This window comes from Meriones unguiculatus, chromosome 3 (assembly GCF_030254825.1).
Source record: "Meriones unguiculatus strain TT.TT164.6M chromosome 3, Bangor_MerUng_6.1, whole genome shotgun sequence".
NCBI lineage: Eukaryota > Metazoa > Chordata > Mammalia > Rodentia > Muridae > Meriones > Meriones unguiculatus.
This window is the reverse complement of record NC_083351.1, coordinates 56,354,343-56,376,974: the sequence shown is the minus strand read 5'-3', so window position 1 is coordinate 56,376,974 and position 22,632 is coordinate 56,354,343. Positions and strand designations below refer to the sequence as shown.

General features: G+C 37.9%; 1 protein-coding gene across 8 annotated transcripts in view; it reads left to right on the top strand.

The window, feature by feature from the left end:
• Positions 1 to 22,632, top strand: part of Pals2 (protein associated with LIN7 2, MAGUK p55 family member) — a 103,402-nt gene that overhangs the window by 62,075 nt on the left and 18,695 nt on the right. For 4 of the 8 annotated variants that reach the window (XM_060380015.1, XM_060380018.1, XM_060380019.1 and 1 more), the window contains 7 exons: positions 1,847 to 1,996; positions 2,650 to 2,877; positions 10,910 to 10,951; positions 12,436 to 12,567; positions 14,178 to 14,277; positions 14,581 to 14,649; positions 17,200 to 17,361. In XM_060380015.1, coding sequence (XP_060235998.1) covers positions 1,847 to 1,996; positions 2,650 to 2,877; positions 10,910 to 10,951; positions 12,436 to 12,567; positions 14,178 to 14,277; positions 14,581 to 14,649; positions 17,200 to 17,361 — 883 coding nt within the window. The remainder of the gene's footprint in view (positions 1 to 1,846; positions 1,997 to 2,649; positions 2,878 to 10,909; positions 10,952 to 12,435; positions 12,568 to 14,177; positions 14,278 to 14,580; positions 14,650 to 17,199; positions 17,362 to 22,632) is intronic. The other 4 variants (XM_021631098.2, XM_021631096.2, XM_060380020.1 and 1 more) reach the window with 2 other exon arrangements.

Sequence of the window (22,632 nt, the reverse complement as noted above, 5' to 3'; positions counted from 1 at the left end):
CAGGAACCTTTACCCTCTGAGCTATCCTGATGGCCATTTTTCTGCATTAATACTACTTTTCTTCTTCCTCCTTTGCCTTCATTGGACCATTTTCATGGACTATGCTTCATTCAGAATCAGGGTGAATTCAATGAAACACACGATGAAAAGATGACAGGAAGCTTGTCTAGGGATAGAAACTGTTACGTAGGGTACATTGTTCTTTAGATTAGAAAGCAAAGCAAAACTGTGAGTGAGTTCAGCTGTTTTACAAAGAAGAATTCACTTGATAGCAGAAACAATGGGGGATTTTTTTTTCTTTTAAATATGTAATAATTAGGAGTATATGGTACTAGAGAATATTAGGAAAGTACCAGGTGAATAGAAACCCCAGAAATATATCCAGCCACGTAAGGTCACTCATTTTATGACAGAGCCATTAAATTTTAGTAGAAAAAGATCTTCTACCATGGAAGAAGAGTCACTATTTTCCTTGCCACTTTTGCCCTCAAAATTAGATTAACACTGCTTTGCTTTATAAAGACCACTTTGAGGGGCTACGTGATTTAGTTCATATAAAGCAATATAAAGTATTTGAATTTTATCTTGAGGGCAGTGGGAAATCTTGGTGCCAGAATATCTTACATACGAATTTGTAACCTGCACCTGTGGGATTCCCACTGCCCTCTTGACTGTGGTGTTGACTTGAAGGGATGAAGATGCTGTCTGCAGTGTCCCTCCCTCTTTTCCTCCCCTCCTTCCTTCGTTTCTTTTTTGAGACAGTTTATCAGTGGACTTGGAGCTCACCAGTTGACCAGCAAGGCCCACTTCACAAGAGCTAGGATTGCAGATGTGCACCATCATTTTATATGTGAATGAGGAATCTGCACACATAGCACTTACCGCGTGGGGACAGGCACTTTACTGACTGAGCCATCTTCCTAACCCTGGTTTTACATTTATTTTTCAGTACCTTGCAAATGACTTTATGAAATTATCAGGACTTGCCAATTAAACTGAAACCCAGATTGTTTCTGTCTTGAATGTGTTGACACTTGCTTCCTCTCCTATTTTGAATTGTCATGTTTGAACCTGTATTGTGCATACTCGGAAACTTTTCAACTTAGTATTGTGGCAGGTATTGAATTAAAACTTAACTCCTTTAGGATCAGGATTTTTTAAATTATTTACTATAAAAATGAAATTCCTGGACAACTACCTCAAAAATCATCCATAATAGTTTTTAGATAGTAAACATAGAAAGCAAAATTGACATTATATCCAGACCATTTCTGATTCTTTTTCAAAATGTATCTTTTATAGACTAAAATCTTATTGGTAATATGCAATTTCCTACTAGTGGTAGAAGTTGCTGATATTTTCTTTTAGATATCTTTTTAGCATACCTTTTATATATGTCAAAAGTAGTTCATATTACTAATATATCAGCATAGTAAAAATTAGAGTCTGTCACTCAGTTTTTTTTTGTATCTTGTAGATGGGGGTTCGTGGTAAAGACTGAAGAGGGTGCCTACATTGTTGATAGGAAATTTATCATGTCCCTCTACCCGGCTTGAAAACCCGGGTTTGGTTTCCAGTGAACATGACACTTTAAAAACATGTGACTAAATTCTACCAGTCTCTTCAAATCTGAAAACCTGAATATGATATTGTTTGATGATAATAAAATGATCTAGTTTTAGTTTTAAAAAAAGATTGTATGTATTTAACATAATCCATGTTGGGAATTTAAGAATGTGTCTTTAGAAACTTTTACTACTCTACGGTGTTAATGAACTAATAAATTATTTTTAGCAGCTTGTTCCATCAGTAGCTAATAACCACAGGCTGTTTTGACTCTTTACAGTCGCTCCTGGAGGCCCATGATATTGTGGCATCAAAGTGTTATGATTCACCTCCCTCAAGCCCAGAAATGAATAATTCTCTCAATAATCAGTTTTTGCCAGTAGATGCCATCCGTATTCTTGGTATTCACAAAAAAGCTGGAGAACCATTGGTAAGTAAATGAATCGCCGCTTTCTTAAATCTGAAATGTAGTGCTGCCCAGTTTCTGTCTTGATATACTTGTGGAAACTGCTCGTGCTTATTTTATCAGTCATTTTAGCCTTTGTATAAATACCTAGCAGATGATCTGTCAGTCATGTAGCCTATGAAATGTAGTCAAAATGAAACCTTAAACTGACTGAGAAGCTATAAATATGCTAGTGGGGAACAGGAGAACACTTTTAGTTCTTCCTGGCCTTCCCAGCCTTTCAGAAATTGTCTGTTTGCTTACTAATGATGAGACCAAAACAGGGAAGAAAGTTGTTATTAAAGTTCAAAGTGCAGTGGTGCTCTGTAATAGTGAAGTTAACTACTTCCCCTTAAATTTTTTATTTGTGGTTTCTAAAAACAGAGTTGTGGCAAACCTGACAAGTCAGCATTCTGCTGCCTCCTTGAGCTTCCTTGTGGAATACAGCTAGATTGTAGAGGTTAACCCCATTGTATGGGTGTGCTTCTGACGTTCCTTACTTTATTGGGATTGGACAGGAAAGAAATGGAAACAGAATTCACCAACCTGGTTTCAGAATCATTTTATTTGTATTCATGGATGTTTACATGTTTTTCTTACTGGGATAAAATAATTATTATTTTTAAATTTTTCTATAGGGTGTAACATTTAGGGTTGAAAATAATGATCTGGTAATTGCCCGAATCCTTCATGGAGGAATGATAGATCGACAAGGTCTACTTCACGTGGGAGATATTATTAAGGAAGTTAATGGCCATGAAGTTGGAAACAATCCAAAGGAATTACAAGAATTACTAAAAAATATTAGTGGAAGTGTCACCCTGAAAATTTTACCAAGTTATAGAGATACTATTACTCCTCAACAGGTTAGTGATCATTTTTGGATGATATTAAGAGTACTTTGATTTTTTTTTTTTAAATCACTCTTGTTACGTAGATGTTTAATGGTTACTGTTTTGCAGTTTGTCTTTGTAAAGTTTTGAATTTTTATATAATGTTATCTTAGTATTATAAAGAAAATAATAAGACATTTATTTGTGAACATTATGAACCTTGTTGTTTGGATACAGGTAGGTATCAGAATAGTCATAAAGCCTTTTCTTAAAACTATCGTTGGAGTCTAGATGGCTCAGTGGTTAAGAGCACTGCCTGCTCTTCCAGAGGACCTGGGTTCAATTCCCAGCACTCACATGGCACCTCATAACTGTCTCTAACACCAATTCCAAGAGATCTGACATCTTTACACTAATATACATAACATAAAATTAAGTAAGTTATTTTAAAAAAATTATTGTTGAAAACATTTCGACATCTCTTGTTTTTCAAACATTAGGGCCTTTGAGACAGTAGTATAGATTACCTCCAGGTTAATGTTCTTTGTGATGTGCTAGATTACAAACAATGTCAAATAGATTAAAGATAATCTTAGACACTTAGTTTTCACACATTTCATGTGTGTTTTAGGTAAAATGAATAAATGATCAGGAGAATGTGCTGATGATTATTTAGATCTCCTGTAATGGTTGCTCTTTTAATGGTCATGATGTAATCCTAGTACTTGGGAGGATGAAACAAAAGGACAGGATAAATTTTAGAGCTTAGTCTGATACATAGTGAGATCCCCCAAAAAACAAAAGATGGAGATAGGTAGTATTTTGGTTTTGAGCTGTTCTTTAGAAGATAGGATATACTATTTACTTGTAATTTTTTTGCATGTAAATTAGACCTGAAAATAGTGACCTTTGTTTGAAATAAAGGTAGATAGGCTTTAGTTTCATTCCTGTTGCTGTGATAAACCACCCAACAAAAAGAAAATTAGTGGAAAAGAGGGGTGATTTCAGCTTACAACTCCATTATTGTAGGGAAGTCAAAGCAGGAGATTTCAAACAGCTAGTCCCATCGCATCTATAGTCAAGAGCAGAGATTAATTAATACATGCTGGCCTGCATTCTTGCTTCTGCTCAGCTTAATTTCTTCATTTCTACCCGGAGCAGCACCTCCTGCCTGGGGATGTGGCCACCTGCAGTAGGCTGGGTATTTTAACAGGCTCCCATAAACATGCCTACAAGCCACCCAGTATAGGCAGTCTCTCATTGATAACTTTTTTTTTTTTCCGGTTGATTCTAAGTACGTCAAGTTGGCAGTTAAAACTAACCATAATACCTTACTTTACAAAGAAAACAATCATGAAAGAAAAAAACATTACAACTTTGACTATCCCTGTTCTTCACAGGCTACCAATTCTCTCATTTGTGTAATTCCATTTGTGACAAAATGAGACCTATTTGTACCTGATTGTATTGGAAGAATAAGATTTTGTTTGTTTTTAATTTAGCCTTTAATTATAATGGGAAGATAATATTTTCCTCTGTGGTCTCAACCAGAAGTCTTATAATTAAGTAACTAATGTATATTAAGTAACAATTAAGTAATAATTAAGTAACTAATGTATATTACTAATATATTATATACTAATATAATGTATATTACTAATATACATTAGTTACTTACTCATTCTGTAACAGAATGCCTGATGAAAGGAACTGAAGGAAGAAAGGGTTTATTTTGGCTCACAGTTTGACAGAATAGTTCATGATGCTGGGAAGATCATGGCAACAGGAGGTTAGGGCAGCTGATCGCAGTGTGTCCACAGTCAGGAAGAAGATAGAGTTGAATGCTGGTGCTTAGGTCACTCTCCTCTCCTCTCCCCTCCACTCCACTCCCTTTCTTTCTTTTCTCATTTATTTGGTCCAGGACCCCAACCAGTGGGATAATGCCACTCACATTTATTGAACGTCTTCTCCACTTACCTAAATCTTTCTAGAAACATCTTTTTTCTTTCCATTTTTTATTTTAATTTTAATTAATTACACTTTATTCACTTTGTATCCCCTTGTAGCCCCCTCCCTTCTACCCTCCCAGTCCCACTCGCCCTCCCCTTTCTCCACACATGCTTCTCCCCAAGTCCACTGATAGGGGAGGTCTTCCTCTCCTTCCTTCTGATCTTACTCTATCAGATGACATCAGGAGTAGCTGCACTGTCTTCCTCTGTGGCCTGGTAAGGTTGCTCCCCCCTCAGGGGGAGGTGACCAAAGAGCAGGCCAATCAGTTCATGTCAGAGGCAGTCCCTCTTCCCATTACTATGGAACCCACTTGGACACTGAATTGCCATGGGCAACATCTGTGCAAGGGTTCTAGTTTATCTCCATCAATGGTCTTTGGTTGGAGTATCAGTGGAATATTACTCAGCAGTAAAAAAACAAGGAAATCATAAAATTTGCAGGTAAATGGTGAGAACTAGAAAAGATCATCCTGAGTGAGGTATCCCAGAAGCAAAAAGACACACAGGGTATATACTCACTCATAAGTGGATATTAGACATATAATATAGGATACACCTACTAAAATCTGTACACCTAAAGAAGCTAATCAAGAAGAAGGACCCTGGCTAAATCCTCAAACCCCATAAACCAAGGCAAAGAGGATGGACACTAGAAGAAGGAGAAAACAGGGAACAGTACAGGAACCTGCCACAGAGGGCCTCTGAAAGGTTCTACCCTGCAGGGTATCAAAGCAGATGCTGAAACTTACGGCCAACCTTTGGGCAGAGTGCAGGGAATTTCATGAAAGAAGTAGGAAATAATAAGACCTAGAGAGGACAGGAGCTCCACAAAGATAGCAACAGCACCAAAAAATCTGGGCCCAGGGGTCTTTTCTGAAACTGATACTCCAACCAAAGAGCATTGATGGAGATAAACTAGAAACATCTTGATAGATACTCCCACAAGTGTGTTTATATGGCGACTCTTATCTTGTCTAGTTTGTGATAATCGTACTGTATATATAATGGACTTTAAAGCAAAACACTTTGTTTCCTTTGTAAATTTGTATTTGGTGAATACACTGAATAGCTAACTTCAGTGTATGGATATTTAGCTTTGGTTTAAACATAAATTTTTGCCATTCTATAATTTATGGGTTTTACCTAGCCTTTAGAACTAGGGAAGAGGATTTTAAGTATGAAGTGGGGAGAAGTGGTCATAGGAGCCTGTGCAACACTCTGGTACATTCCACTATGAAAAAGAAGAGGCACCATAATAGGAAGCCTCCCACTATACTCAAATTGGGATTTTTTTTTTAAATGAACAGAAAATTATGTTGATTATGTTGAAACAGTAAGCATAAAGCAAGACTGTTCTGGACAACCCTTGGGCTTCTAAGAGATGCTGTGGGTAATATTTGCCCTTAACTTTTTCACTTAGGAGCTCTATCATCTAGTGCAGTAGCTCCCACCCCCACTTGCTCCCAGCTAGTATGTTGCTCTCTGTAGTCTCAGTTACCCATTGTCAAGGAAAGTCTAAAACTACTAAGTAGAAAATTACTGAAATGACTCAAACTTTAAAGTGTGCAATATTCTGTGTTCTTCGTGCTTTAGTTGCACCCAGAACCTGAGTCATCCCTTTGTTGAGAGTATTGGATATAGGGCCCGCTCACTAGTAGCTCCCTCAGTTAGCAGAACACCTATGCTTGTGCGTCAGTGTTTGTATTCAATAAATCCTGCTGTGCATCACAACCTTAAAGCATAAGGACTGGTAATTCAGATCTACTAGCTCGGAGTCATGTGTTAGGGGTTCTTCCTGTAAGTGTAATTGTAACAGCTCAATCTAGCAGGAAAAGAAAAAGACCCCTATGCTGAAGTTGCTAAAATACATGGTAGCAGCTGATCTTCTGTCCATGAAATTGTGAAGAAAAAGGAATATGCTTGCTGACTGTCTGGCCTGAAGCAGTAAATTATGATCACAGTGTGTGTTAAGTGCATAGTTAATAGTAGGTTATAAGGCTCAGTACTTTGTTACTTGTAGGCATCCATTGCACATCTTGGAATGCATCTCCCATGTAGAATTGGGAATTCCTATGCTTGGAGCCAATTGTAGCTCTGTATATTGCTGTGATAGAAATATACAGCAATATATACAATATATACAGAAATATATTGCTGTGATAGAAGGAAACCAGACGCTCTCCTTCCTGGGGATTGGGGGGCTCAAAGCATGACAGTAGATTCTCTTTGTCAAACACTTGAGGTGCTGGCTTGCAGTCTGAACTTTTCTATGAAACATGTGATGTATATTTTACAGAACCAAAACCAGGGTAAGCTAAAAGTTATACCTAGTTCGGAAGTTCTTATATATGAGTTAGGCTTCTGGAAGGTATAAATAATGCTACTTATAAAGCCTATGTTAGTTTTTCTCCTTATGATAAATGGTTTGGGGAGCTATGCATTTTGGCTTATGGCTTTAGAAAGTTCAGTCTAAGGATACTTAACTACATTTCTGGGCTGTTGCAGAACATGATTGTGGAAAGGCATAGCAGGGCAAAGTTGCTCACCACAGCAGGGCTGAAAACAGAGAAAAATAGGAAGGGGCCAGGGCAAAGTGTATTCCTTCAAACATGCTTCCCAGTGACCTGTTACCTCCAAGCAGGCCTCACTTCTAATTGAATTCCTATTCCAATCTAATATGAATTCCTAAGTGGCTTTGACCCATTAATGAAGTTAGTACTGCTATAGTCTACCCATCTCTCAGTGAGTGGGTCTGCCATCTGGGGTCTAAGGGTTCAACACATGAGATTTTAAGGAGAATATATGTAGATCGTAACAAGTATAGCAAACAGATAGCAATACTCCTTTACCTAATCTTTATGATCAGCATGACCAGGACACCAAGAGTATTATAGGAAAATAAGCTATAACTTTATTTCAGTCAACGGAACAATAGAAAATCAAAGTTAATTTTCTGTAAAAGGAAAATATTAATAAATTTTGTCCAAGCTGAATTTATTAAAAGCATGCTAGTATAGTTTCTTACATGAAAATCCATATATGTAACTGAGCATATGTAGCACTCATTTTAAAAACCCTATTTGCGGTGTTTAGGCCTCAACTTCTCTTCCAACCTCCCAACCCTACTCAGGAGAGAGAAGGTTAGTAGGGAGAGAGGGCACCTTTACTTCTCCTAGCTGTTTAGGGTTGAGGAGTTCTTTAGGGCTGAATACCAATCTCCATCAACAGCAAATGAAGCCAGCAGTCTTCTTCAAACTGCTGTGCCATGAAACATTTCTCTCCATCTTTCTTCTCCAAACCGCCATACCATCCATCACTCTGGTCTCTTCAAACTGCTACATGACACACACCAACACCACACACCATCCCTTCTCTTTTTTGGCTCTCATGTTTATACTCTCAGAGCCCTAGACCACTCTTTGCTACACCTGGAAGGCTGTTACCAGCTGGCAAAGATCACGCCCTGCACGTGACAATTAACAGCTGTGGATAAACTATAGCCCAATTAAAATCCACACTTGGGATTAAAACAAAAACATATGTACATAACATAACTGAGTGTACAAAGAAACCAAAACTTCTATTACAAGAATTCATATACAGTTGTGCACTGGTGAAAGAAATGTCCTCAAAAGATTGTTATAGCAAATGCTAAAGTTTTCATTTTCCTTGAAGATGTTAGGAGTAAACAGTATCTGATGCTGAACTTCAGTATGTTTGCAAAGCATCCTAGCATTCAGACATATCTGGCAGCATGCACACTTCCCCTTCCAGCCACTGTGGGACAAAGCAGCTGACAGAAATGCCACCCAGGATCTTAACCCAGCTTGGCACTGACAAACTACAGAGCCCTGGCAGATGTGATGGAAAAGCACAACTTGTTGTTGGAGGAGGGGGGTTGATGGGCTTGTTCAGAATTTTGATGAGGCTTCAAACAGTGAAGCAAACTGAACTGACTCAACTTCAAGAATAAAGTAGCAATGATTTAATTGCTTTAAAGACTTTCATTTGGGATAGAATGAACATAAATCCTTAATATTTTAAATTTCAAGTTTCCTGAACGCTGAAACTTTTAGTTAATTATTACTTATACTAAGTTATTTTGTTATTGACTAATCCAAAGAAGCAAAAAAGTAAAGTCTAAAATAAAAATAAAGATTCTGACTCATTGAAGTTAAAAAAAAAAAATGGAAGGAGAGAAAAGTTACTAGAATTGCCTCCTGTCAGTATTCTTGAGGGTTTCGTAAGCACATTGTGACAAAAAAAAAAAAAAAAAACAGATAAAGGGGCTGTGGAGGAAGAAATAAAACTATAAATTTACAATTAATATAATTTTTATGGTTAGAACCCACCCCCAAGAAACTACAAATCTAGAAATAATAGAGTACTTACTCAGATTGGTGTACTATAATTTGGGGTTTTGTTTGTTTTTGTTTTTCATAGCAAGCAGCTAAAAATATAACTAAAACATCACTTATAGTAGAGACACTTTAATGCCTGGCAATAAATTAACAAAATAGTTCAAGTCCTCCACACAAAAGAATTATGGAGATGTTCTAAATAAATAGAATATTATGGAAATGTCCATTTTCTCCACATTGACTTACAGACTCAGAGGTCTGCCAATCAAAATTTCAGCAAGGTTTTTTAGTCATCTTGATGAGATGAATGGCTAGGATAATCTGGAGGCATACATACACTACTTACTGAGTCCGTAGCTTTTGTATACATATGTTTAAAGCTGACCGTTTGGGGTTTAGTAACACGTAACGGAGCTCTTCATCCTGGAGGTGAATGGTTGTCTCCCTCTCAGCAGCTGTTGATTGTCTGTAGCTTTTTTGTCTAAGGGTGGGACCTTGAAATCGTCCCTCTTGTCATTGGCCCGTGGACTGGTATGCTGTCATTATGCAGGTCTTGTTTAAGCAACTCAGCATTGCCAAACAGACTGCATCCTAATCTGTAACGACTGGTTCAGCAGTTACTAGTGTTCAGCAGTTACTAGTGTTGTAGCTAAGTCACTTCACACGAATCCGAGTAATGTAACTTCTGAATCCATTCTCAGAAGAGGATTATTAGGTCAAAGGGTTTATGTGTTTGTGATGTTGGTAATTATTGCCAAAGTGTCCTCCCAAGAGGTTGGGGCATTCTTCCACACGCATGTTAGGAAAATCCCTATTAGCCCATAGTCCTGTCTGCAGAATGTCAAATATTTGAGTTTCTGCTGGTTAATAGGAAGGAACTATCCTAGTAGTTTTAATTTTCATTTCTACTCGGAATGGTTTGGACATTTATGCTTAAAAGCCACTTGTACTTTCCTTTCTCTGTCATCTATTTTAAATTGTCGATAGTTCAGTTTTTCCTTTAATGTTGAAAATACAGGATCAAAATATTTTGTTAATTGTTTAGTAATTTAAGATTGATCATTTGGCATTCATAGACTATTAGTGCAGTTCATAAAATACAGTAGGTCAATTATTTAATGATTTTTAAAGATTTTATTAAGCTCCTAGATCAAAAGCTAGGATAACTGATTTTTCAGACAAATTTTACCAAAGTAAAACCAGATTAATCTGAGCTTTTGAGCATGAGGGTAATGTTCCAAAAGTAGTTGAATAAGCCAAAGAATTGTTCCTTTTATTAACCCTTTTACATCTGAATTGGATGTTGGTATCTCCGAACAGGAGAACTAATTTTTGAAATTTGGAAGACACTTGTAACTTTGCAAAATATTCTCTCACAACCAAGGATGATAAACACCCTTGCTTAGGTGACGTGAAGCTTTTCGTTCAGTGGACCTTTTTCCAGAAGTAAGGAATACACTGCTAGTTTTATAACTACTCCCACAGTCTCTTCTCTGCCTCATATCAAATCCCTGAGACTTTTTACTTGTGTCATTTATAATTTACAGGCATTATAATCTATGAACAGTTAATTAGGGAGGAAGTTGCTTTACTAATGACTGAAGTAATAAAATGAGCCAGTAGCTTACTTATATTTTGTTCAGTTACAAGCTAAAAGTCTAGCTTTATTTATGCAATTGAAAAATATATTTTTAGAATTACACCAGTATGGAGAGGCATCCTTCCCACGTCCGTCAGGTATGGTATCATGTGAAAACACTCTCTGGCATTCCTGTTGTTCTGTCTTAGCAGTCAACTAAATTTACCCTGATTAAACTTTCTCATCTTGAGTTGCTTATTTATTGTCAGAGCCTTGAGCTGCATGCCAAACTCAAGTTAGTCACCTGCTGCAGTTGAGCAGGGTAATATTGTGCGCATGCTTGCTTTGTAGATACTTCTAAAATTATGTATCAGCAAGAGTGGCTTCCTGCTTAGATTAAGCAGTGATTCTCAGGATTTGCAAGGTTGTTGCAAATGGGCTAGAGCTTTCTATCAAAATCACATGCACCCAGTGTTTAAAAATATCTTCCTATGCATCTTTTACATTGGGTGTTTTTAGCATACTAACAATACAGTGCATGTACTTGTACTGTTTGGAATTTTTGTTTCTAGTTGTAGTGGTATGATACACATAGAAAAGTAACATTGTTATTTTGACTAATTATATGGTTTTCTGCTTATTAAAGTTTATCTGCTGATTAATGCTAAGGCTTTTCAGTAGAAGATAAAATTTGAATTTCTATAAATATGTATGAAGCATGTCTATTTTAAGAAAATAGTTCATCTAAACTTGCCATCAAATATTAAAAATGATTAATTAGAATCAAATTAAAGTAAATAAGCAGTATGTTGCAAGCATTGGAGATTTTAAGTAACAGTGTGACTACCATACTTTTATTAGTAAACCAATTAAGAGAAATGTATATTTGAAATTATATTGGAAAATAGTTAAGACCTTTCTAGTATTTTGTCTTATAAGTAACTTAATAGTTATTTAAATGTAAACATATAAATCACATTAAGATGATCAAGAAACTATTTTCCTTACTAGTTTTAGCCAGTGTAACTGTCTGATTACAATATAATACTAGAGGTAAAGTTGAGTTCTTAATGTTACAAGGTTACCAAATATATCTCAGGTCTCACTTCAAGATGACCTTTGTTGTTTAATTTTGTTTTCAAGATGTATGTACAGTGTCAGTCCAGATATATTGGAAATGTATGCCTCAAACTTACTGCATACTTTATTTCAGGATTTTAACTGCAAATTGACATTTACTTAAATTAAAAAGTATGGAGTATTTGTTGAGAATCAAATGAAAAGATTGTAGAGGGGAGAAGGGTAGAGTGATTGTAACATACTTGCTGACTTAAGAGTAGGTGTTAAGAGAGGTATATAATATAGCACTCACTGGCATCAAAGCCCTGAGTTTAAAACTCCACATCCCGCAAAAAGAAACAGGAGTTTCATAAATGAACGAAATTTTAATGTAGCATAAATATTTATTTTCTGTAACACCAAATCATTATATGAGTATTCTAATAAGTTGGTTTTTATTTAGGAGAGTAAGTTGTTCATCTGAATTGTAATTGTCAGTTACAATTAAATATCAGTGATTTGGTTTCAACACCCAACGCTTAATGATAAACATACAGTCTTTTTCACTGTGCTGTGTTTTTAGGTATTTGTCAAGTGTCATTTTGATTATAATCCCTTCAATGATAACCTGATACCCTGCAAAGAAGCAGGACTGAAGTTTTCCAAAGGAGAAATTCTTCAGATTGTAAACAGAGAAGACCCAAACTGGTGGCAGGTTAGTATGAGTCTCAGAAAACCTGCAACTGCTTCTCTATTTTCATCTTGGATCTGGCCAGTATGTAAAAGTGCAGGAAGCATTCGTTCCCATGATTTGCCTGCATGAACAACTCCTGCCTTATGTCTGCTAGCTTTGTGGACAGACAACCAAATGAGAGAGAACTTGTGAGTAGCTGCTTATAAAAGCAGCCATGCCCCGCCTGAGGCAGTCACCAGGTCTGGATTAGCTGAAGCAGTTTTTTCACATGGGCAGTTGCCTTCAAATATGTTGTCGGACAAGAAGAACCTTAGAGTCATTGTTTGCCAGTGCTTCTTAATTTGTTTTTTCGATTGCTTATATCAGCTGACACACTATTAAAAACTGAAGAAAATGATAAGAAGCCTAGAATCTTTTCAGCCTCTGGAGCCGATTATGGCCTCATTTGAGAACAGGGTGAAAGAAGAAAGGCTCCGGGACCCAATACCAAGCATAACTTAGCATTTAGTGGTAACAGGTTTAACAGTGATGAATTAAATAACTTCTACAGAGAAATGATTTACAGGATAGGAACAGCCTCGGAACAGTATGCCCGGCATGAAAATGAAGACATTTTTATCAATAAGTGCACTGTGGTGAGAAAACTTTGAGATGAGTTCAGGAAACAGTTCATGATTTTAAGAGATCTTCACTGAAATAGAAGCTTTAAAAATGTCTGATCACTCCTATGCCTAAGCACAGATCTCCCAGGCTTATTGTTTTATTTTCTGTGAATGCTCTCCTTTAGTTTTCTAATCATCTCACCATCATTTGAGTCTCTTCTTTCATTTTGGTAGTCTTCCTTTAATTCCAATATTCAGGATTACTGAAAACTGGTAGACAGACTTTCTGTTCTAGTTATAAGGAGAAACACACTAACCCTGTGAAACAAATCATTGCCATTTAAAAATATTACTTGTTCTGGGCCTTGAAAGACGGCCTAGCTTAGAAGAACCCTTGACTCTTGTGGAAGACCCAGGTTCCCAGCACCCTTGTTGGGCTGCTCGTAGCCTCCTGGAACCCCAGCTCCAGGAGCTCCATCTTCCTCTTCTGGCCTCTGGGTACCTACCCTCGTGTGCACATGTGCACAGACACTGACTTTGATTTTAAGGTTGTTATTTCTTATATTAGATGAAATTTTACATATTTTAAACATACTACATTGGAATATTCAGAGTCTTAGCATGAATTAAAATTTATGCTCTGTATTCCCAGTATTGGGAATTAAATAACATTCTATGATTGAGGTCAGTAGAAATGGCTTGTAAAGGATGCCAGATAAAATGTTCCTTAACACTTCATTGTGTAAAATAGCATTCTTCTTTCTTTTCTTTAATTTTTGTCACACACACACATTGAACTATTTGAGGAGCCTGTACATTGTTGTTAATGGGAGTTTTAAAATGTCATTACCAGTTGACATACATGGGAATCTTGGATACAAACTGGTTCCTTAGTATGGCGGTGTCTAGATGCGTTTAGCACAGTTCCATGGATTGAAAGGTTGTCTTCCATAGCAAACTAACTTTAACTGACCAGCACTTGTCCTACTTACTAAAATTTTGGTCACTGAGATATTAATTTGATTCTAGGCTAGCCATGTGAAAGAGGGAGGAAGTGCTGGTCTGATTCCAAGCCAGTTCCTGGAAGAGAAGAGAAAGGCATTTGTTCGCAGAGACTGGGACAATTCAGGTGAAGAGCTTCATGCAAGTAACAGGCAGGGAGGGATGGGCTCGCCTTCCTCCTTTGCCTCCTTTTTTCTGAATATGTAAGTAAATTCATTTCAAATACATGGAGAATTCATTTTTCCTGCACATCAGAATTTTCCTCTCTGAAGTAATTTTTTATTCTTTTCTGCCACCTACTGGTAGAGTACCAAAATTCATGACAAATTGACCCATTCCCTCAGGAAGGTAATTCTCCTGCCTTGACTAGGCAACTTAAGGTTGTACCTTGGGGTATCATCTAAATTACACTGGTCTTGTCATCTTCCAGGACCGTTTTGTGGAACTATAAGCAACAAAAAAAAGAAAAAGATGATGTACCTCACAACCAGGAATGCAGGTGCGTTCAAAATCCCTTTGAAAGATCTAAATAAATAGCTTTGTCATTAGTTAACATGTTTTAATCTCTGAATATGTAATTTAAAATGAATGTAATTCCTATTAGTGTCAGTTACTGGGTCTGGAATGTGAACACATGATAAATGGTATTATAAAGAAATTGGTTAAGTCCCAATTTGTGACTATAATTTGCAGCAAGATGAAGTTGTTAGGATTTGTGCTTGTACTAATGCAGGAGGAATGTAATTGACAGTACTTATTTAGAAGAGTCTGACACAGAAACATGTGTGCCATTTCTAAGGGGCAGAGAGCCTTTTTGAATGTGTTAGCATTAGGATGAAGGAGAGCTATATGCTGTCATAACATTGTCAGATGCATTTTGGGAAAATGGTACTAGGCCGGATAACTAGTCTAGTGGGAGCCTTCTAATAGTCTTCCTCAAATCTTTCAGACTTACTTTCTTTTCTTATTCTTTCTTTTTCTTTTTCTTTCTTTCGGTTTTTCTTTCTTTTTCTCCTGGGGGGGGGGAATCTATCTATATGTTTAGGTTGGCCTGGGATTCACTAGTTAGTACAGGCTGCCTCAAACACTTAATTATCCTATTACCCAATACTTTCGTTAGTAACTCAGGCTGGCCTCAAACTAAATTCTTCTGCCTGTCCCTAAATCTTTCATCTTAAAGAAAGGAACATTTTTTTTTTAAAGAAAACATAATAGTAATTATGAGAAGTAATAGATTAATTTATTAGTTCATGATAAGCTCATTTTACATTTAAATACATCAAATCATCAAGATATATACTTTAAGAATATACAACTTTTATTTGTCATTTATGCCCCCAAAGCTGGGGCCGGGGGGAAGCTTTAAAAAATGGTCAAATCAAAGGTCTAGGGATGTAGCCATTGCCTAGCATATACAAGGTCATGGTTCAACCCCCAGAACTCGAAAGGAAAATAATGAAATAAATCACCCTCAGACCATTTAGGTGCATTACAGATTTAAACCAAAAGCTTCAACCTCACTAGCCAGGAGAGAAATGCAGATTAAAGAAAGCTACATAGAGAGTCTATCTCATCCCATACAGAACGGCATTCATTTAGAAAAATAACATTCCACAAACATATGGACAAAAAGGAACCTTTGAAGTAAAGTAGTCCAGCCACTGTAGAAATCAGTACAAGAGTAGACTAGAATTACCCAGTTACACAGCTGCCCCCGCAGTTCAACATGCTACAGAAATACTCTGTGTCATTGTTAACTGCGCCATGGTTCACAAGAGCTGAGTTCTGGAATTAGTCTAAGTGACCATCAATGGGAAAAAGAAAATGAATGAAATAGGTTTGGGTTTTTTGTTTGTTTGTTTGTTTTTGTTTTTGTTTGTTTTTTGGTTTTTGGAAAAAATAGATACAATCGGAGATAATCATGTTTAACAAACTAAATTAGTCTTAGGATCACAAACTTTTTTTTCCCCACTTGTGGACCCTAGATTTTATATAGATACATAAAATTAAATGTATACAGTTGACATTAAAGGAGAGAGAAATTATGTAGGGAAGAAAGAATAAGGGAAGGGTAGCAGGGTACAGGAAAAATGTGCTCAAAGTGCAGTATGTGTCTGCATAAAAATGGCCTTATGTGACCCAGTATAATTTAAAAAAATTTAAGGAAGCTAAATATGGAAACTATCAGATTTATTTTTCTTGACTTCAAAGATACCTCTACACTAGTAAAAAACGAACAGAGTATAAAGCAAATCATACAGGAGGGAGACGTGGTGGTTTTACTCCCAGTATTGGTTTATTTTATTATGAAGGAATTGTTGAGGTAATAATGTAAGGACGAAGTGTTGTCCTACAGATAGAGTCAAGCAGTGGTTATAGGTGATGTATTTCAGGATCACTTGGTTTTATTATTCATTAAACATATCTCTAAATTTTTTAGCAAGACTTGTAACCTTTTCATTGACTTGGTTAATAATTTGAGGCTGTAGTCTACTGCAAATGCTTTTGTATCCAGTGTTTTGTTTTATGGATGCCTTTCAGAATTTTGGTACTTAGACATGAGTGTGCCGTCGCTGGAGGTGGCGCACTCTGCCTGTACAAGTGCAGCAGCCAAGCAGACGTCCTGTGCACTCTACTTTGCATGTGCCATTTAGTGTAAATCACATAAACTGTAATTTGATTGATGTTAGGGTCATCATTTCTACTGATAACTTCCCCTAATAAGAAGCCTTGACTGCAGTGGTCCTCAACTTGTGGGTCACAACCCCTTTGTGGGTCAAATGACCCTTTTACAGGGGTTGCCTAAGAACATCGGAGGACATCAAATGAATGTCCGAGGGCAAATGAGTGGGGATAAACATTTAAGTCAAGATTTAAAATATTTTTTCTACCCTGCCAAGTTTGTGAAGACAAGCCTGTGTCAGCTGTGCTTAGTCCCAGTGATAGTTAACTAGCAAGACAGCACCATGAGCATTTGAATACCAGCGAGTGCTTCTGAGTATATAAAGCGTAACTGAGCATAACGTTGTCCCTTTACTTTCACATGTAGAGTTTGATCGTCATGAAATTCAGATCTATGAGGAAGTAGCAAAAATGCCGCCCTTCCAGCGAAAAACATTAGTGTTGATAGGAGCTCAAGGTGTGGGCAGAAGAAGCTTGAAAAACAGGTTCATAGTACTGAATCCTGCTAGATTCGGAACCACGGTGCCATGTAAGTCTTGTGTTTCCATTTGTTGGCCAGAAAGAGACTAGGTATATGAAGAGAGGGATTATTGTTTATTAACATTAATTCCAGATAAAGTTTAGTTCTGACACTGAGCGTGGAAGAGTAGGCGGAGCTAAGAATGCAGCTGTGGCTCGTTGCTCGCAGTAGTTGCGTCTGTGCACTCTTCAGCACCCAAAAGTGCTGAAGGCAAAGGCACACATTTAAGAGTTGTGGCAAATTGCATTCGTTTGGGTGTGTGTGTGTGTAACTGTTATCCATTTATTTGAATTTTCACCATGTAGGATGTTTAAAAGGAGAAAGCCTACTAGATGCCCAGACACACAGTACCACAGTAGCTTTGTGAATTTAGGTGGTCTGGTCTAAGTGACAGCCTCAGCCCTGCAGGAACAAGCCTGATCCTCTGAGAGCAGGCCCTCTTCAGGAGGCGCCACCATCAGAACTGAGCCTGCGTGTGCAGTGATGCTGGGGAGAAGCAGTCACTTAGGTCAAACTCCCTTTGTGAGATTCCTTTCCGCTATCTTTTGCATGTTCACATAGAAAATTCAGTGATGTCAGAAATGGAGTATGTGGAGAGAGCTAACCACTGAGGCTATGCCTGCTGCATATCTGACTTCTTTAGGACCACGAGCAGATGCCTGACAAGAACAACTTCAGGGAAGAACAGTTTTGTTTTTTTTTTTTCAAAGGCGGCTTCTTTTTTTTTTTTTAACTTTTATTAATTACACTTTATTCATTTTGTATCCCCCCATAAACCCTTCTCTCCTCCCCTCCTAATCCCACCTTTCCTTCCCCTTCTTCACGCATGCCCCTCCCCAAGTCCACTGATAGGGGAGTTCCCCTCTCCTTTCTTCTTCTGATCTTAGTCTATCAGATCTCATCAGGAGTGGCTGCATTGTCATCTTCTGTGGCCTGGTAAGGCTGCTCCCCCCTCAGGGAGAGGTGATCAAAGAGCAGGCCAATCAGTTCATATCAGAGGCAGTTCCTCTTCCCATTACTATGGAACCCACTTGGACACTGAACTGCCATGGGCTACATCTGTGCAGGGGTTCTAGGTTATCTCCATGTATGGTACTTGGTCAGAGTATGAGTCTCTGAAAAGACCCCTGTGTTCAAGTTTTCTGGTTCTGTTGCTCTCCTTGTGGAGTTCCTGTCCTCTCCAGATCTTACTGTTTCCCACTTCTTTCATAAGATTCCATGCACTCTGCCCAACAGTTGGCCCGAAGTCTCAGCATCTGCTTTAATAGTCTGCAGGGCAGAGCCTTTCAGAGGCCCTCTGTGGCAGGTTCCTAGGTTGTTTCCTGTTTTCTTCTTCTTCTGATGTCCATCCTCTTTGCCTTTCAGGATGGGGATTGAGCATTTTAGTCAGGGTCCTCCCTCTTGATTAGTTTCTTTAGGTGTACAGATTTTAGTAGGTTTATCCTATGTTATATGTCTATATGAGTGAGTATATTCCATGTGTGTCTTTCTGCTTCTGGGACAGCTCACTCAGGATGATCCTTCCCAGTTCCCACCATTTACCTGCAGATTTCATTATTATTTTTCATTGCTGAGTAATATTCCATTGTGTAGATGTACCACAATTTCTGCATCCATTCTTCAGTTGAGGGGCATCTGGGCTGTTTCCAGCTCCTGACTATTACAAATAAAGCTGCTGCAAACATAGTTGAGCAAATGTCCTTATTGTGTACTTGAGCCTGAACAGTTTTAGTTCATATTTCTCTAAGATTTTCCTTGGCTCTTTTGGTATTTTCTTGTGTTGCTCTTATCCATTTATTTGTATTTGAACAGAGTGAAATAGTGTGATAGCAGGAGTCCATGGAAGAGGAGGTTGTTCACTTTATGGCAGACAGGAAGCAGAGAGTGAGGGGGTTGCCCAGAACCAGGAGTAACCTTCCAAGGCATGCCCCTGCCATCCACTTTTTCCTAAGGCCTGGTTCCTAAAGCTTCCCTAGCCTTCAGCAGAGCATCACCAGTTGGGGACAGTTAATATTCGAAACTTAACTTGTGCCCTCTTTAGTCCTACAAAATCACATTGCCTAAAACAGATTTTAATGTACGACAGCATACAGTGTCTGTGTTTGTCTTTGTTTGTATTAGTTTTATTTTGGCTGTTCTTTTCAGAGATTTGTTTTTCTGTTTTTTAATGAGATGTAACTGTGTGTCTGCATTGAGTATGTACCTATGAGTGTAGGTGCCCTGGAGACCAGAGGCACAGGACCCTGCCCCCACCCCCGCTGCAGTCAGAGACAGTTGTGAGCTGCCTGGCATGGGTGCTGGAAACTGAGCCCTGATTCTGTGGAAGAGCAGCAGGTGCTCCTGTTGAGCCATCTCTCCAGCCCCTAGCTTCATTTTAGCCTTAAAAACATTTGAGTTTTTCACTCAGTAATAGGCTTCCTTTTGGCATTTTTCTGTCTGTTTAGTTTGGGTTGCCTTCCCCCTTCCCCTTTTCTGGCTCCCTTTCCCTCCCCTGCACTCACCCCCTCTGCCCCAGTGTGTGTTTATACTCTCTTACCATGTGTTCTCTTGCCCTCCCCATTGTCTTCTTTCCATCCTCTTCATCCATGTCCTTTTTCTAGTTTTATGACCTCTGTGCTTACACATGTCCACAGAAAATACACACACACACAGCCATACGACTAGGGTCTGCAAATAAGGAACATGCAGTGTTTATCTTTCTCAGCCTGAGCTACCTCATTTAGCTTTTCCAACTCTATCCATTTTCTTGCAGATTTCACAATTTCATTTTTCTTTAAAACCAAATAAAATTCTAGTACTTGTATGTACATTACACATCCAGCATTTGATGGACATACAGGTTGATTCCATTTCCTTGCAATTTGAATAGAACAATAGTAAACATTGATGAGAGAGAGGACTTTGGTTTCATGCCTATGGATGGTATACCTGGGTCACATGCTAGTTGTGTTTTTAGAGTAGTAGTGATGCTGGTGGTACGTGTAGGATGTATGTCTTCATGTAGGTGTATGCAGAGGCCAGAGGTTACTGTTGCATATCTTCTTCTGTTGCCCTCCTTGCCTTGTGTTTGAGACTCACTGCATCTGGAGCTCCTAGTTTTAAATAGACTGAAGGCCAGTGTGTTTCAAGGATCCAGCAGGTTTACACCACACCCCACCACATCACCCAGACAAGCCCCACCCTTTTTTTATAATGTTTATGGCTACTTTTCCTCATGTATGTCTGTGTACCACATGCTTGCCTGGTGACAACAGAAGCCAGAAGAGAAGAGGGTATCACAGTTCCTGGAACTATAGAGTCACACCTGGATAGTGGTGTGCCATGATATGAGACTTGAACCCTGGTCCTCTGAAGAGAGGCTAGTGCTCTTAACGGCAGAACCATCTCTCCAATCCCTGAGGCCAGCTTTTGTGGGTGCTGAGCAACCATCTTGGCTAATGAGCACCTTGTCAGTGGAACCATTTTCCTGTCCTGTTTTAAGTTTCTTGTAGAGCCTCCACACTGATTGCCATATGATTGCACCAGTGTGCACACCCACCAGCACTGAATAAGGGTTCCTCCTCTATCAGCTCCTCGCAAATATTTGCTGTCATTGCTCTTCATGGTAACCATTCAGACTGGGGTGAGATAGAATCTCAAACTAGTTGTAGTTTGCATTATTCTGATGACTAAGAATATCAAATATTTGTTAAAATATTATTGGCTACTTATATTTCTTCTTTTGAGAATTGTCTTGTCTACCTTATTAGTACATTTATCGATTGGCAGTTTGGATTGGGGTTGTGTTGTTTAATTTTAATGGTTCATATGTATAATCTGCAGTGTATCTGATAAAGATTTTATCCTTTCCTTAGTTTCTTTTGTTACACAATTTTAAAAAGTATTTAAGGGACTAGAGAGCTGACTCAGCAGCTAAGAGCACTGGCTGCTCTCCCAGAGGATCCGGGTTCAATTCCCAGCACCCACGTGGCAGCTCACAACCGTCTGTAACTCCAGGATCCAACACCTTCACACAGACATACATGCAGGCAAAACACCAGTGTGCAGAAAATAAAAATAAATATTATTTTAAAAAATGTATTTTAAAACCATTTGTAAATTCTTGGATCTATTTACTGTATATACTTTAGGGGTTTGTTCCTTTTGAACATGCTAGACTATATCTGTATCTCAAAGTGCATTCATTATCTTTTTCCCTAACAATTTCGCTATTTCATGTTTAAAGGTCTTTGATCCACTTTGAATCCTTTTACATTCTTCTGCAGATACTCAATTTGCAAGCTTCATTTACTTATTTTTTTTCTAGTGTATGTTTTGACACCTTTATTAAAAATTAGGTGTTCGTAGCTGTGTGGCATTATTTCTGGTATGATTGTCTATTCCTTTGGCCTATTTTTATGATAGTAATATGCGGTCTTTGTACCATTGGCTGTGTAGTATAGTTTAAAGTCAAGTAATTTGATCTCTCCAGCTGTGTTCTATTTAGAATTGTTTTGGCTATCCAGAGTCTTCTCTGCCTGTCTGTTTGAAGATTGTGTTCTCTAGTTCTATGAAGAAAGTTATGGGAGCTTTACGGGGTTACACCGAGTCTGTAGATTACTTTTGCTGTGTAGCCGTGTTTACAGGATTGCTTCTGCCTGGCCAGGAGCAGGTCTTCTCACTGTCCCGCACCTTCTTCTATTCTTTTTCCATTTTCGTTTTAGTGGATTTGTTTTCTCCTTTGAACTAATCTTTTCAAAGTTAATATATGTCATATTAAAAAAGCTTGTTCAGTAATAACAATAATAAATATATTCTCAGAAAACAGAAGTGCATTAATAAGCTCTCATTTGCACAACTGTCCAGAGGCAGTAGCATTCTTTTACTGTCTTCATCCTTCTACTTTATGTCTTTATCTCCTTTTACATTTTTAATTCTTGCTTTCCAAAGTTCTCAGTTCATTTTTTTCCTTAATGTCTTCAATCATATAAAATCTACATACCAGTTCTCTTCACCCAATTTGGTGACTTTGAATGGTGTGTAGTGTGCTTACATTATCATACAAATATTTCTATTGTTGAGTGATGTCTACAGAGTTCTTGATAACATCCCCATCATTCCTGAATTTAGTTATTATTTCTTAGTCTTCCTATATTTGTCAATTTTGCTCTTTTCAGAAAAGTTTTTGTAATTTTTCTGCTTTTTCCTGTCATATGTTTTATTAATTTCACTTTAATCTTACTTTCTTTTTTCTATTTGATCCATGGAATTAGGGTGCTCTTTTATTTCTCCAGTTATCTT